The sequence below is a fragment of the Triticum dicoccoides genome, chromosome 3B (genome assembly GCF_002162155.2).
Source record: "Triticum dicoccoides isolate Atlit2015 ecotype Zavitan chromosome 3B, WEW_v2.0, whole genome shotgun sequence".
NCBI classification, from domain to species: Eukaryota; Viridiplantae; Streptophyta; class Magnoliopsida; order Poales; family Poaceae; genus Triticum; species Triticum dicoccoides.
Window position 1 is genome coordinate 691,167,938 of NC_041385.1, and position 17,321 is coordinate 691,185,258.

The 17,321-nt window shown below is 48.3% G+C and overlaps 1 protein-coding gene across 1 annotated transcript; it reads left to right on the top strand.

Moving 5' to 3' along the window:
* Positions 1 to 1,903: 1,903 nt before the first annotated feature.
* On the top strand, positions 1,904 to 10,672 carry LOC119281852 (lipase-like). Its single transcript, XM_037562268.1, has 8 exons — positions 1,904 to 2,330; positions 2,410 to 2,504; positions 2,597 to 2,700; positions 2,796 to 2,896; positions 4,906 to 5,009; positions 9,230 to 9,664; positions 9,790 to 9,921; positions 10,366 to 10,672. The coding sequence occupies exons 1-8, from the start codon at positions 2,088 to 2,090 to the stop codon at positions 10,523 to 10,525; spliced, it is 1,374 nt and encodes a 457-aa protein (XP_037418165.1). The 5' UTR covers positions 1,904 to 2,087; the 3' UTR covers positions 10,526 to 10,672.
* Positions 10,673 to 17,321: the final 6,649 nt, after the last annotated feature.

Consider the following 17,321-nt stretch of genomic DNA (forward strand, 5'->3'; position numbering starts at 1 on the left):
GGAGAAGGGCAGCAAGGGGCACCCCAATTAGGAGTAATCCTACTTGGGCGCCTCCCACAACCCCTCTTCCATAAGTGTCGGAGGGGGAAGGAAGGAGGAGGGGGGAGGGGGAGGCTGAATCCCTCCCCTTCCTTCTCTCTTCCCCGCTTTCCTCCCCTCCCCCCAATTCGGCCTACATGGGGGCGCACCGGCCCCTTAGGGGATGGTCTGTCCCCCTCTTGGCCCATTAGGCCCATGTAGTTTGCCGGGGGTTGCCCGGAACCCCTTCCGGTGACCCGATACGTACCCGGTACCCCTGGAACACTTTGGTGTCCGAATACTATCGTCCTATATATGAATCTTTACCTCTCGACCATTTCGAGACTCATCGTCATGTCCGTGATCTCATCCGGGACTCCCAACAACATTCGGTCACCAAATCACATAACTCATATAATACAAAATCGTCATTGAATGTTAAGCGTGCGGACCCTACGGGTTCGAGAACTATGTAGACATGACCGAGACAACTCTCCGGTTAATAACCAATAGCGGAATCTGGATGCTCATATTGGCTCCCACATATTTACGAAGATCTTTATCGGTCGAACCGTTATGACAACATATGTTATTCCCTTTGTCATCGGTATGTTACTTGCCCGAGATTCGATCATCGGTATCTCATACCTAGTTCAATCTCGTTACTGGCAAGTCTCTTTACTTGTTCCGTAATGCATCATCCTGTAACTAACTCATTAGTCACTTTGCTTGCAAGCCTTCTTATGATGTGCATTACTGAGAGGGCCCAGAGATACCTCTCCGATACTTGGAGTTACAAATCCTAATCTCGATCTATGCCAACCCAACAAACACCTTCAAAGATACCTATAGAGCATCTTTATAATCACCCAGTTACGTTGTGACGCTTAATAGCACATAAGGCATTCGTCCGGTATCCGGGAGTTGCATAATCTCATAGTCGAAGGAATATGTATTTGACATGAAGAAAGCAGTAGCCATAAAACTAAACCATCATAATGCTAAGCTAACGAATGGGTCTTGTCCATCACATCATTCTCCTAATGAGGCGATCCCGTTCATCAAATGACAACACATGTCTATGACTAGGAAACTTAACCATCTTTGGTTAACGAGCTAGTCAAGTAAAGGCATACTAGGACACGGTGTTTTGTCTATGTATCCACACATGTATCAAGTTTCCGGTTAATACAATTCTAGCATGAATAATAAAAATTTATCATGAAATAAGGAAATATAAAATAATAACTTTATTATTGCCTCTAGGGCATATTTCCTACATCCTTGGCTAGTGTGTGCGTCGCACAGTTATGCAAATTGGTGAGTTACAAGTTATCAACACGACCCTATAAGAGGGGGGTATTCCTCTCGAGAGAGTCACCACTCAAAACACCCTTATCTTCTCTTATGCGTTTACCGTCGCCGAGTCTAGCCGATACTCTCCCATTCACGCAACAGGGTGAGGACGCAACAATAGTACTCGGCGATCGACGACCTACATAGTATTCGGGTGCAAGCGTCTCTTGGAAGTTCTCACATTTGTGCTTCACCTTCTTCTGCGGCTTCGTCTTCGTACAGTAAGAAAACTTCACCACACGATGGTTGATTGTGGTTATCTACGAAACTAGGGTTTATCTCGTTGATGGATGCCATGCTAGTTTTGTTCTGCCCTCACAAACCTTATTCCTCTTACAACCGGGATCCACTTGTCCAATCAATCCACAATGCGCCAAAGAGCTCCATTTCTATGGAGCCAGGAGCATAATATCTTTAGAGATATCCATTTCCAAATCCCACACGGAAAGGAACCAAGCGTGTTTCTCGTGGCTTGGGCCCATACATACGGAAGCACACGAGAATGGCGCGGAGTCGCAGCCCACTCAGCTTCACGGAGAATCCTCTTGGATCGGACAGAATTTGCAACGCCAAAGAAACCAAGCACCGAAGCAACATCATCTTCTCAGCGAACTAAAAAGCTGGCCTGTTGAGCTACTCGATCGATACCTACGAACCGAAGCAGAGCAGAGCAGAGAACTCGACTGGCAACAAGAAAGAGAGATCGCAGCAGTATGAGGAAGCTGGTGAGGGCGTGGCTGCTAGGCGCCCTGGGGCTGGCCGAGCTGCTCGTCATCGCGGTCGTCCACCTGACCTACGGGTTCTACCTCTTCACCACCGCCATCCGCCGCGACCTCTCCCGGCTGGCCGGCGCGCCGAAGGACGCCGCCGTCGGCCACGCCCAAGCGGAGGCCCTGCTCGACGGCGCGGTGCCGCCGATCGTGCTGGTCCACGGCGTCTTGGGGTTCGGCAAGGGCGTACGTGGTCTACTCTAGTCTCAAGTGCCCGCCTGACCTGTGAATCTTGCGTCTTGCTAAGGATTCTGGTTTGTCTCAGAGGATGGCCGGGATGTCGTACTTCGCCGGCGCGGAGGAGAAGGACGACCGGGTGCTAGTGCCCGACCTGGGCTCGCTCACCAGCGTGCACGACAGGTGATCGATCCATGCATTTGCTGGATGACCTAGCTCGCATAACATGTAGTACTACGTAGGTGCGGTTTCAGCAGCAGCACACATGCATGCAGGGCTCGGGAGCTGTTCTACTACCTGAAAGGAGGGCGGGTGGACTACGGCGAGGAGCACAGCAGGACGTACGGGCACGCCCGCTTCGGCAGAGCATACGACCGCGGTGAGAATTGATAGTTACTACGTAGTTAGATAGATAGATCATCCATTATCCCTTGGTCTGTGGTTACATGGATTGTTTGTGACTGATGACTTCAGGGCACTACCCAATGTGGGACGAGGAGCACCCAGCCCACTTCGTGGGCCACTCGGCCGGCGCGCAGGTCGTCAGGCTCCTGCATCAGATGCTCCATGACAAGGTACTCCATAGAGTCAGTCACACGCAGTGAAAACCTCTTTAGGAATTCGATCGGTTGGTAATTACCGAAAATCCTATTCTTTACATAAAGGTTCTACAAATTTACGCAGTGAAAACCTCTTTAGGAATTTGATCGGTTGGTAATTACCGAAAATCCTACTCCTACATAAAGGTTCTACAAAAATCTTTACGCACTAGTGTGTTCAGATCGGCAACCACCTCCCTGATTTTAGCTACGATAATCCTACACCAACGTGCCCGCTATGATCGAAGACCTCTTTTAGCTATCTGCTACCGGAATGAACTGGTGCGATCTACTTTTATTTTTTAACTATCTCCTCTATTCATTGATCAAAATAATGGCATCGCTTAAAAGAAAGGGAATAACCGCACTAAGGGCAGTATCCATCCAACAACCAGGGGGAGAAAACTTAGCTAACCTAGCCAATTCGTGAGCTACTTGATTGCTCTCTCTCTATTACAGTGTACATAAATGACATGATTGAAATCTAATGACATGAAATAACAATCATCGAATATAGCACTAGCAACTGAAGAAGAGTTGCCCTCCTATAGAGCTTCCACCACCTCTACACTATCGGAGTTGATTTCAATCTTGCTACATCCAGCAGTATGGACTAGATTCATTCCAAATCTTACCGCACATACTCTGCTGTAACTGAATCAAAGCATATGTCTATTTTTTTTGTTTGTAGCAGCAATGAGCGTGTCGTGGTGATCACAAAGGACTCCTCCCACCGGTCCTTCAAGTGTATCCATATCAAATCCAGCGTCCACATTCAACTTAGCATATCTGTACCTTGGTCTACTCCACCTGCCTACCTTATGTTTAGCTTTGGGCATACAAGAGATAACGTAACTGATTAATCATGGGTAACTTTCCCTCACTAATTCTCTCACCCCCTGATTTTCATAGGGTGGGCCCCTTCCACCCTTAACCAATCCAATGCTAAAGTTCCACGTCAAATGTTATGTAAAACCCATAACTATTTTATGTAGGTGTAGCATCTCTCGTCAAAAATTTCATAGAACTCATACGTACGAATAGGATCGTTCGGTAATTAATTACCCAATTAAGGGAGGAGCTAGGCCAAGCAATACATGCAGTCTTTTTTTTCGAGCGACGGCACATGTAGTCTAATAAACACGTTGTCATGCGATATACGTTGCTAGGGTTTATTAGGATTGCTCGAAGAGAGGAGAGAATTCGTTAGGGTCGTTGGGGGAGACAATGGCGTGAGAATCATGCATGCATGCAGCACACACCACATCACATGCACGTTTTCCATATGTGCCATGATCTCACCCATATGAATGCACGCATGCACCTTACCCCTATGAGTATCTCTGAGATACTCAGCTGGCATGACATCTAAGATTGACGAAGCCATTGTAGACTTCTTCGTAGTCGGCGGAAATATCTTCTCCCACTAAACAAGCTTCGTCGAAAAGTCCAAAATAATCTAGAAAAATGAGAGCACCGGTGTGAAATTTAGGACTTGAATCTTGATGGGCTGGTTCCACCACAAGAAACCTAACCATCTACGCTATGCTCAGTTTGACAGTTTGCCATCATGTCATGTTCATAAGTCAAAACTAATTAAAGACAACATATGTGCATCGTGCATATTGTCTTTATAAACTCTCGATGCACGCAATGAAGCAAATGCTTACGAAAGTACTTTGCGGCCGACACTCTTGGCCCAATTTTAAGATGACGCGTGATCCTACGTCCGTGTGACAATTACTCCTACCCATGCATGGCTGGATCCATAGCGTTGTCCAAAAATCGTCGAGCAGTGTCGTCCGTCTAGCAGCACTCAATGCTTAAGAGTAAGCGTCAAGGCTTATGGATGTTGAAAATTTATACTTGGATAGCCAAAATTCGATCTGCTCTGCACAATCACCATATACATTCCAAAAATTGTCTGCCCACCTGACCAGCATGCACACGCACAAATACTGACAAATTGCGTCATCTCTCCACAGGCATTTGACGGGTACGAGAACACCTCTGAGAACTGGGTGCTGAGCGTCACCTCCCTCTCTGGCGTGCTCAATGGTTCCACGACAGCCTACCTCGGCGGAATACGGTGAGTCCCTTCTGCCTCAAGATGGGAACGGGTAGTGGTCACCCTGATCGATACACGCGACCATGCTGCAAAACAGCAGGTGGTGACAACCAAACAACATCAGCTCCAAGAACAAAGAAAATGACGTACCGAAGTCGAAAATACAGTGGTGAGCATGGGTCCACGTCCACCCCTTATAAACTTTATTAAAAAACTAAAAACTCGATTAGAAAAGTGGAAAAGCCTAAGATTTTAGAGCATCTCCAACAGCCGCGCTATAGCGCCGCGCGCAAAAAACCTTTTAGCGCGCACGCTGCGACTGGTTTTGCGCGCCCGCCTGCGCTGGCTCCAGCAGCCGCGCCATAATGCAGCGCGCGCGCGCCGTTCCAGCAGAGCGCAAAAATACAGCGCGCGCGACTCGCCGGGCATTTTGCATATATGGATATTTTGGACAAAAATGAACATGTAAAATTTGACACAAGCAAGTTGATGAATAAAAGTTCATGCCCACAAGTTCATCAAAATCATGCCCACAAGTTCATCCAACCAAGTTCAAATGCAAACTAAAAGTTCAAGACATGAAAGACACATCAAGCTTCATCTTCATCTTCCTCTTCTTCGTCTTCGTCCTCATCTTCCGAAGACGACTCTTCCGCCTCCGAAGATGAACCTTCCTTCCTATCCTCATCACGCACCGCATCACGCACCGCATCATGTGAAGCTCCGACGATGTTGGCAAGATCTTCAACGGCATCTTCATGGGAATGTGTGTGAGAAGCCATGGCGACCGGAGGTGCACCCATGGCGGCCGGAGGTGCACCCATGCCTCCCATGAGAGAAGCAAAACTCATGCCTCCCATGGCGGCCATAGCATCGGAGGGTGCTCCAAAGCCACTCATGCCTCCCATGGCGGCCGGAGGTGCACCCATGCCTCCCATGGCGGCCATAGCGTCGGAGGGTGCTCCAAAGCCACCCATGCCTCCCATGGCGGCCGGAGGTGCACCCATGCCTCCCATGCCTCCAAAGCCACCAATGCCTCCCATGGCGCCGAGGCCACCGCCTCCCATGGCGCCGAGGCCACCCATGCCTCCCATGGCGCCGAGGCCACCGCCTCCCATGGCGCCGAAGCCACCCATGCCTCCCATGGCGCCGAGGCCATCGCCACCCATTGCACGAACCAAGGCTCTTTTTCGGATCAAGACTTCTTATTGGGCAAGATTGACATACTCCTTTTGCGCCGCATTGAGGTTAGATGTGTCCATGAAGAACAAGTGCTTCTCCCATTCCAACAACTTAGCTCGCTCCTCGTTGCTCACTTTCCTCTCCTCCAAAGTCACCTTTCTCTCCTCGGCCGCCACCCTTCTCTCCTCGGCCGCCAACCTCCTCTCCTCGGCCACGGCATCTTGGTTCCTTGCCATTTTCCTCACCTCATTCGCTTCGACCCTTGCCTTCACAATAGCTTCCATAGCATTTTTGAGCTCATCATCTCCTTTCTTCTTCTTCTTTTCGGTTTTGTCTTTCTTGCACCCATCCGGTCGTTTTGGCTTCGAGTATGAAACCGAGTTGGGTGTGGGGCTTGTCTTGCCGTCATCACTTGATGCATCCTCCTCCTCATCATCATCATTCATCTCAATTGCTCGCTTCCGTTTGTTGCTCAAATGCAAATCCTCCAAACCATCACGCTTCTTCCATTTCTCATCATCCTTTAACACTTCATAGCAATGAGGCAAGGTAAAGATCCTGCCTTTCTTGATCTTTCCCTTCTTGGTTGTCCTTGTCTCTTGTTTGAACAAGTTTTGTGCAATGTTGTACTACAAGAAAAACAAAACAAGTTAGCACTTCGGTCACCAAAAACAAGTATGATGAACATATATGAGATGCCACTTACTCGATCATCCTCATTTGTGCCACTTGGGTTAATCTTGTCCACCGACTTTTCCGCGGCCGCCCGCTTTTGACAATCCGAGTTGATTGTCGACCATCGGGACCGAAGTGATCTCTCGGAGCGGTAAATTCCACTCTTGTTGTGAGCATTAAAGTGTTCTGTCATTCGCCCCCAATACGCGTCTCTACTTTGATCACCTCCAATGGATGGATCCTTCGACACATGCAAATAAGTGTAGCATAGTAACTTGTCATCGGTGGTGGAGTAATTGCCCGCTCTTCCTCTCGGCGCCTCGACAATTCCCTCACCCTCCTCGTCCACCTCAAACTCATGGTCTTCGAAATGGATGTCATTGGTTTGAGACCAATGCGAATTGTTGGACCCAACACCCATAGTGGACATGTATGCATCATCGTTGAGACTACAATTTTTTTGAACAATGCAAATAAGCTATCTATATGTAAAATGATGATGCATTGAACAAATAAGAAGAAAAAAAATACTTGGCAATTTTTTCACCTTGGGGGCATTTCGTCGAACACGTGGTGCGCCTCGGCGGCCGGCTCAACGAGTGAGCTCGCGGGCGCTTCGGTAGCCGCCGCGGCCGTCGAACGCCCTGCAAGCTTTTTCCCCCTCGCCATGCCGGAGCCGTCCGCCGCCTTGTTCTTCTTCGCGGATGTTTTGCCCTTCTTCGCCCGCGCCGCATTGGGTACCTTCTTCGACGGTGCGGCGGCGGCACGGGATGGCGCCGGCGCGACGCCACCCGGCGCCGGCGCCGTAGTCATCCGCGGCGGCAAGAAGAGGCTGCGCGCGAGGCCGACGCTCGGCGGAGCTCCGGCGGTGGCGACGCCAGCGCTCGCCGCGCTAGGGTTTTCGGCGGCGGCGGCGGCGGCGGCGACGGCAGCGGCGGCGGGGGGGTCGCGGATGTACAACGGGGTGAGCGGGGCGCCGGTGTGCGCGTCCATTGCGGGGGGCAGGGCACCGGCACCGGCGCGCGCGGGGCGTAGGACGAGGAGAGGGAGAGAGTGCGGGCGCGAGCGCTCGAGTGTGCCGCGCGCTGTAGCTGGCGCTCCAAATACACCGCGCGGATAAGTGTTTTTGACCGCGCGCCCAACCCGTTATCGCGCGCGCGCCGTTTTTGCGCGCCTGCTGGAGCGAGCCGCCGCGTTGCGCGCGCGCTAAAAAAGCCTATTTTGCGGCGCGGCGCTAGTTTAGCGCGGCTGTTGGAGATGCTCTTAGGTCAGCAAACCTAGTCAACTGTTCTACTCATACTGAGGTTCCTCTGACATGTTATTTTCTATACCGCGGACTTTGTCTTTTTTTCCTAGAATACTCAAGCATGTCTGTTTAACAGTAATTCTAAATCTAAATCGTGCTTATGGGCGAGGCACCCTGCGGACTCTGCAGTATTTTTTTAGGGAATTCTTGACATACATCACTTTTTAGGGAATTCTTCACATACATCATTATAAAGGTGTGCGTGGACACATGCTCCGAAAATCAGTATAAAAGCTCAAAATTTAAAGTTTTGGGAAATATTTATTGGTGCAGCAACATTCTTCACATGCAACATTTTTTAGGGAATTCTTCACATACATCATAGTTTAAATGATATATAGCACCAAGTCAGGCTAATTTGTAGTTACCATAGGTAACTACAATTATGGACCCACAGATAATGTGTAGTTACCCATAGTTTAAATAACATATCCGCAAAAAAGTTTAAATAACATGTAGCACATCTAAATAAATTGACGTGGTACGATTATGGCCCACAAATCAGTGCTAATGTGTAGTTACCCATAGGTAACGGGGGACTGATGGAACATACCAATCCCTGTGACCCCCGATGGATGCTACTCCCTTCGTTTCAAAATAATCAAAGTTCTAGATTTGTCTTAAATCAAATTTTCATACGTTTGACCAAGTTTACTGAAAAATATGCAAAGATCTACAACACCAAATATATTTCACAAAAAAAATCACATGAGACTAATTTAGTATTCTATATGTCATATTTTTTTAATAGACTTGGCCAGACTTAGATACGTTTAGCTTGTGGTAAACCCAAACTTCAATCATTTGGGAATGGAGGTACTCCCTCCGTTTCAAAATAGATGACCCAACTTTATATAAGTTGGGTCATCTGTTTTGGAATGGAGGGAGTAGTACTTTTGACATATATGCGTACCCATAGGTAGTTAATCTCACCCAAACTTGTCACTTAATAGCATCCACGCATAACCGGGTAAGAGGTATCCATCGCCATCTTGATTTCATACCTTCATCTCGTGGCACCACGACACCTTGTATACACTGGTCTTCTACTCAAATAGTGTCGTCTACAACGTGGCAGTCCAGAAGATGGCCGGTCTATGAGCTTCGTCTGCCTCGCCCAGATCTACCGAGTGGGTACCACCATCTACCACTGGCTCGACATACCCTGGCTCAAGCGCTACTACGACTTCGGCTTCGACCACTTTGGCATGTCTTGGCGCACAGTCGGTGTGTCAGGCCTACCCAGCCTGCTCGCTGGCACATCGGGGCCGTTCGCCACGGGAGACTGGATCCTGCCGGACCTCACCATCCAGAACGCCGCCAGGATGAACGCCGATGTGCGCACGTTCCCTGGCACGTTCTACTTCAGCTACGCTACCAGGCGGACGACCAAGTTTTGCGGCGTCACCGTGCCGTCCGGCGTGATGCGCATTCACCCTCTTGTGTTCATACATGTCATGCAGTTGTGTCGGTGGCGCCACTTCGCCGCCGAGCCCCCTTGCAAAGGTTACAGGTCAGCCGTCTTACTTAGATGGTACATTTGGAGTTTAATAACGTTCAGAATTGGACCCATTTTTTGTGAGGTTTTGCTATTTCTCAGTCACAATTAGGTAAGTCTCACTTTGGACGTGATGGTAGGGATGAAGATTGGGAGGATAATGATGGTGCGTTGAACACCATCTCCATGACGCATCCTCGGATTCCGGTAGAACATCCGAGCATCTTGGTAGAGGATGATTCAGATTGCCATCGACTTCAACCGGGAATCTGGTATGACATATCACAATCAAGCCTATGTGATGTGACACGATTTTGTATTTTGTTCCAGGCGGGCTCGCTTGTTTGGGACTGTGGAATGACAAATATTTTTTAGTTAAAACCTTGTTCTACTTTCTGCAGAAAGCAATTTTTTTCTTTTGAAAACTTTGTTCTACTTTCTACAGAAGCAGTGGCGGATCTAGTAGGGGTGCCACGACACCCCTCTAAAATGCAATCTAATTTTTAATATACACTAGACACTATTCATATATGAATTAATGTTGTTTGAGAAGTATTTGCTAGGATTATGATGATATTTGGACCAAATTGCACAATTTAGCACCCTCGGGGCTACGATTCTAGGTCCACAAATGTGCATAAGCTGTACGAAATTTCTCTATCTCAAAACAAGAGCACTTACATTCTTGTGTTTTTGTTGTGGCAATACAAACTCAGGTATTATAAGATCGTGGAGGCAGATCACATGACGTTTGTGATCAACCGGCCTAGAGGAGGCATGCAATTCGATCTCATATACGATAACATCTTTAGGAACTGCAGGAAAAATGTGTTTAGGACAGCCTCACTTACGCTACCAAATAAAAACTCGACCTAGGTTAACATATTTGTTTATTGTACTCATAGAATACATGATATTGGGTGTACAATTTCTACAACTTGGTAGAACTTGAGGCTCTCCTCGAAAATGTTGGGAAGATGATATGTGTGAAATATATGTGTTTGTATACAGGTTTTGAGTTCACACGTACCTTTCAACACGGACCCCCTCTTAATAATATGAATTTCCTACGACCAAAGAAATAAAAGCGTCGGAAACACCGTCTTCGGTCTTTTCCTTACAGAGGGGAGCATATCTGTCTTGTGCCACTTTTGAATATGCGTGTTTAGCTCAAGCACATGGTTAGTCCACAAATTACGTTGTCATGAACACCAGGCATGGAAATGGTGACTAGCTTTCCTTCAAGAAAGTGTCGGGGTACATCTTCATCTCTAGGTCGTTGGTTGTCCCTAGCCAAACTCCGTACTTGTGGTTTACTTTGGTCACTTGACCTGCATTTGTTGTAACTTTTTTTTCTCGAATACGCACGAGTGTATGTATCATATATTATAGAAGGAAAGGGTAGAAACCCTCCACACTTGATGTTACAATGTTATTTACAGATAGCCTTCGGCCACCCCACCTGTCTAGCTCGCTATTAAGGCCTACGCACTATTCTCCCACAATGCAAGGCCAACCAAGAACGCCTCGACTTCTGTAGGATCGAAAGTATGTCTAGATGGGGGGGGGGGGTGATTAGACTACTTGACCAAATAAAAATCTAGCCTTTTCCCAATTTTAGATCTTGGCAGATTTTAGCAACTTAGCACAAGTCAAGCAATCAACCTACACATGCAATTCTAAGAGTATAGCAGCGGAATGTAAAACAATTGCATATGAAGGTAAAGGGGAGAGTTCGAGAAAGCAAACGCAATAGGAGACACGGATGTTTTTGTCGTGGTTCCGATAGGTGGTGCTATCATACATCCACGTTGATGGAGACTTCAACCCACGAAGGGTAACGGCTGCGTGAGTCCACCGAGGGCTCCATCCATGAAGGGTCCATGAAGAAGCAACCTTGTCTATCCCACCATGGTCGTCGCCCATGAAGGACTTGCCTCATTAGGGTAGATCTTCACGAAGTAGGTGATCTCCTTGCCCTTACAAACTCCTTGGTTCAACTCCACAATCTTGATTGTAACACCCCAAAAATTTAACCATGATTTGTTTATTAAAATTCTGCCAGGAAATTAAAATTTTATTTTTCCGGGTTTATCTTTTGATTTCAGAACCTTTCTTTTCTTTGATATTATGGAGTTTTTGCCCCAAGTGAAAACTTTTCAAAAAAAATGTTGTTGGACTTGTATACCCTCCCTTGAAACAATGCTTTTATGAATGGAGTCATTTATATGATTATTTTCCCTGAGCTTTATTTCTTTTAAAAATGATTTTTATAAGCTTTAGAGCCACTTTTGCACTGCAACCCTTTTATAAATTTATTTAAAAATTCCACCAAAATTTGGGGATGACAAGTGATGTTCCTAAATCACTTTTATGCAAAAATATTCTTTAGTCATTTGGAGATTTTGAGCTCTACACTAAATTTTCCAATCTGGTCCAGATGGCACTTTTTGCACTACAACTTATTTAAATATTCTTTTAAAAATCCCACCAAAATTAGGGGAGGTCAATAGGAGTGTATTATTCAACTTTGTGCAAAAATCCACTGATGTGTTTTGAAAAATTTGAGCAAAACATCCTCTTTTGCTCTCTGGTCCAGTCTGGCTTTTTTCTACAGCAACTCTAATTTTTGTTGCTCTAATGCCCATGATCCTTCTCCTGCTTATCAACCACCCTGCAAAACCCTTAAGTCTAGGAGAATGGACCTATTGGAGTATTTTTGGTACATGAAACTATGCCTTTTACTTTCTGTCCAGAATTGGTTTTCTCAAAAACTTCCACTAACAAGTTTCTGTCTTTGCCAAACTAACCTTACCACCCTCTTTTGCATCTAAAGAGACACTAGTCTGGAGAGTTTGGCCACCCCAAGAAATGGCTAGCTGCTCTTGGCATTTTTTCAAGCACCTTGTGTGCATGGTCAGATTTGACATAAGTTTTAGTTTGCACACTAGACCTGCTTGCTTTGCCTAACCACCATGTCCACTAAAATCCTAACTACCACTAACCTAGGCCTGTTTACTACCAGCATTATTCGTGCTCTCTAACACGCACTGGCATTTCGCCGAGCACCTGGTGGGCATGCTCTGGGCGCGGCCAGAGCGCGCGTTTTGCACGTGCGTGCGCCCGAGTCACCGCGTCTCGTTGCCGCCTTCCCCGCGCCCGTTCTGATCCCTTCCCACTCGCAGCCAACGCGCCCGACCCCTCCCTCGTCGCAGAGCCGCCCCTGGAGCTCCACAGCGTCGTCGTCAGGTCAGCCGTGGCCACTAGCGGCCGGCCACAACATGCCCCTGCCCTGGACGATGCCGCCCGAGCCACCCGCGCTCGCCCGCTCGCCCCTGGAGCAGTTCCCGCTCGTCCGCTAGCCCTTGCCGCCATCCCCAACCTCGACACGTCATTCTGCGAGCTACAGAACGGCGCTTCGCCGATCTTATCCGCGACCGCCGTCGGAGCCGACCTTGGCCGCCTATATAAAGGAGCCCCGAGCTCGTTTAGTCCCTCAGGCAGCCTCATGCCATTCCCCTAGGGCCCCCACAGCCAGCAGACGACGACGGGAGGCCGTCTTCCTCGCCTCCGGCCGGTTCGGCCGCCGCCATGCTCAGGCTCCGTTTGTCGCGAGCAGGCCCTTCCCCGCCCTTCTAGCAGCACCACCCGACTCCACTTGGTCTTGCGGAGCCGCCCAAACCCTCAGCTCCGTCGGGGAGCCACCGTAGCCCAAACCCCCAATCCACCCATAGCTGCCGTCCGCCGCGGAGCTCGCCGCCGGTGACTCCCTTCGTCCCCACCTACCTAACGACCACCGGGAGGACCGCCCCGAACTGGCGGATCCATCCCTGCCCTCCGGAGCCTACGAGGAGCCGCCAATCGCCGGCGACGATCACCGGAGCCCCGCCCCTGTTCGGCCAGAGGAGGAAGGAGGCGGGGGCGACTGGTCAAACCTGACCAGTGGGCCCCCTGGACCCACTGTCAGTGACCCAGCGCCGGTCCACGCTGGCGTAAGTGGAGGCGCAAATGCAAAGTACGTCTTCGACGTGTATTTATTTCGAAACGTTTTCTTTTGTTTTCTGTTTTATTTAAAATCAAAACTTTGAGTAAACTTTGACTCGGCATATCTTTTAAAATAAAACTCCAAATGAGTTGATTCTTTTTCCTATATCTCTCAAATTTGGTCTAGTTTATTTTCATATTTATTTGAAAAAAATTCAGACAACTTTTTTGCACTGTTTTGAAACTATGGGTTAATTTGAATATTTTCTAAAATAGGATTTTTGGAGAGAGAAGAAAACTTCCAAAAGTTTTGGGAATGCACCCTGCCTCTCCACAACTTGAAGGCAAGCATTCTGAACTCCGGCATAATATTTTTGTGTGTTGTTTGACACGATTATAACACCACCCTAATACGGAGAACTCGTTATTTTATGTGGTGATACGATCATTTGCATGAATGCATATTGGAGATTTCCTTGCTGTATGAAATGGATATACTTGTGATGGTAATCGTCCTCGCATGCCTTGCATGCCTGCCGGAAAGAAATACAGGAAAGCCTCTGCGTCGGGTAGGCATGAGCTTGTCCCCGGTCTTCGTCGAGACGGTTATGTCCGGTATGGCATAGTAAGGTATGATGAGTGGTGATTCTGTTGGTTGAAATATAGTTGTTATACATATCATGCAGGGAAATTTTAAACCTCCTGAGTCGACCGTAGATCGAGTCTTGTTCCAGTAACCCCCATACTTGTTTCGTACTACCACTTGTCCCCGCCACAGGTAGGGTACAGTTCAGTAAATTGTCAACCCCTTTCTTGGCACACACCATACAGAGAGGCCATGGTGGAAGATACCGGCTGCATCCAGTAGGCAGGCCACCTGGTCCGAGGGCATGGGTGTTTCCGGTTGGGACCGAGAGGGGGGCACCCCTTAGAGCGCGCGATATAAATTTGATCCCATGCTAATCGAGGTTGTAGCCTCCCCACTTAGAGTTTTGCTTAACAAGTGTCGTGGGTGATTCCAGGCGCCGGTAAGTTAAGCTGGTGTGTGCGGGTCAGGTGTGTTTTCAATTAAAAGGCTGTAGATGGAATTAGTCCCGATGGACTAAAGGAATCCATTACTCATGGGTAAAGAGTTAACCCTCTGCAGAGGTCAAATCTATTCGAATAGCCGTCCATGGTTAAGGACTACAGTCTGGGATGGGTCAAGTGTCGGTCTTAGTGTCGGTCTTCGGAGGAGAAACTGCTAAACCAGAACATGGATCATGACGTGTGACTTATGATGATTATGATTATTATTATCATGGGCTAACTCTTTATATTATTTGAAGTATTGAGTATCCGTGGGACGGTTCAACGTCCTGGGTATTCATTGGGATTGTTTTCTTATAAGCCCTTCATGTGGTGTCGCTGAGACGCCCGACTGTGGCATGCTTGTTATTTCTGTTATTTATAAGCCCTTTATGTGGTGTCGCTGAGACGCCCGACTGTGGCATACTTTTTATTTCTATTATTTATAAGCCCTTTATGTGGTGTCGCTGAGATGCCCGACTGTGGCCTGCTTGTTAATTATCTACTCTATAAGCCCTTTATGTGGTGTCGCTCAGACGCCTGACTGAGGCATGCTCGTTATTTACTATCCTTTCGAGGCATCGCTTCAGACACCCAATCGGTGCTTTTTATTACTACTCTGTTATTGCACATTCATGTTGTATATAAATAACCTGCTTGCATGCCTCAGGGATTTTATTTTATGACTGACGTTGTGATCATAGAATATTTCAGAGCATGATTATCGTTTGTGATATTATACCCGTGTTCAAAATGTTTGCGAGTACATTCAAAGTACTCACTGGCTTGTCCCTGGCTATTGTCTTGGCCAGATTTCTTGCTTGGAGAGGAGCGTTGCGATGTCAGCCCCGGAACCCACGCAATGGTGACAACAGCCTCGCGAAGATAGGAGTTAACCTGGTCAGCTGTTCCTGTGGGAAATGGAGTCCCATAGACGCTGATGAACCACAAACCACTTCTGCCATCCGCCACTAGAAACCAATTGTTGTACTCATAGGCTAGAATGGTCTTGTACTACATATTTTGTATTTTGCTTGGAAATGTCTGTATCAAGTTGGTGCCTCATCAGCTAACAATAATCTTGGGGCTGGTGAGCACAAGGACCATTCTCTGGGAAATCAATACCCAGAAAACCGGTCGTGACAAACTTGGTATCAGAGCCAGGCTGGCCATTGGCTAATCCTATCTTAGCCAGGTCGAAAAACCTAGGTTAACCAACCCACCAGACCTTAACCTAACCCCGGCCAAGCTTCTCGTGTAAGATAGCCACACAAGTGACCCCGACAGCTTTTGGCAGTCGGTGCCCAACCTATCAGCCTAGCCTGTCGATCACGCGCCAGTGACCGACAGCTAAATTGTCTCATTCGCAAGCGTGCGAAGGAAGACTCCGTCCCCTTTTTCCTATAAAAAGGACACGCTAGCCTCAACCCAGCCTTTTCCCCCAAATCGAGCTAAAATGCCTGGCCCCGTCGTGCACAATGAGACCACAACAACCAACCTTGGAGGTTTTGTGACCGTGCTCGCAAACCTCACCCGCCGTGCCTTTGCATTAGAAGAGCCCCCAGAGTATGTTGTGTACCAAGGACCCATAAGCGGTGAAAGCCGTCAATTCTGGGCCACTGTGCACGTCTATGGTAGGGGTCTATCGCCCGAACGCCCCTACCGATTCACCGGAAGGACGACTTCCTTTGAGCCACAAGCCATCCAACTAGCAGCTCGAGAGGCTATAGTTCAACTCCGGCACTTGTCGCCCAGAGTTAACTGTCGCTCGTTCTACTACTACCCCAGTCGTGACGGGTATGGTAGGCCACCCCAAGTTGCCAACGGAGATCACGAGACGGATCCTGCTTTGTTGCATCTAGTGTGCTATGTAGGTGCACTAGAGGAACTGTTCGATCAAATCACCCTTGATCTGATCGCAGCTCGTGGAGAGCTGGTCCGCCGAGCCCCGGCGAGAGGAGAAGAAGAACCCGACGCCAACAACCCAGTCGTGATGTTCGGACAACCAATCGAGTCCTTGAGGTCTGCCCCAGCCATCGACCAAAATACTTTGGTGTCCCCAGAAGTGCTTCGTCGCCTTTTGGGAACACGCTCCAGCGGGATTGTGGCCAACAATCCCCGGGATGGTCATCATCGCTACCCCGACCCAGCAGCTCCTCAACCCCCTCCAGCTAATCCCGATGGTGAAACCCGTGGAGAAGCCTCGACGTCCACAAGGCAGGCCCGCTTAGATATTAACGAGGTAGACTAAGTCACTTGAGTAGTACCGAGTCTCAGTATGCCCACACCCGGTAATTATGTAATCTTGCATCACCTTGTATTAACGCATCCTGCTTGTGTGCCTCTGTTTTGAATAGTAGCCTTGCATAAACATGTTAGATTGCGGTTGCATTTTCAATCCCGGGCACAACTACCAAAAAACCACCCTGACCACACCCACAGTAATGCGTCACTTTTGTGAGATATGTATATCTATAGCATTGACCCCGACCCCGCAGAGCAGAACCGACGGACTAGTTACTCTTCACCGCGGTAAAAGACCCCGCCCGGGTGCTATATAAAAGGCCATCTCGTGACCTTGCCAAGTACCCCTCACCTTGTGCACAACTCTCACAGCCAT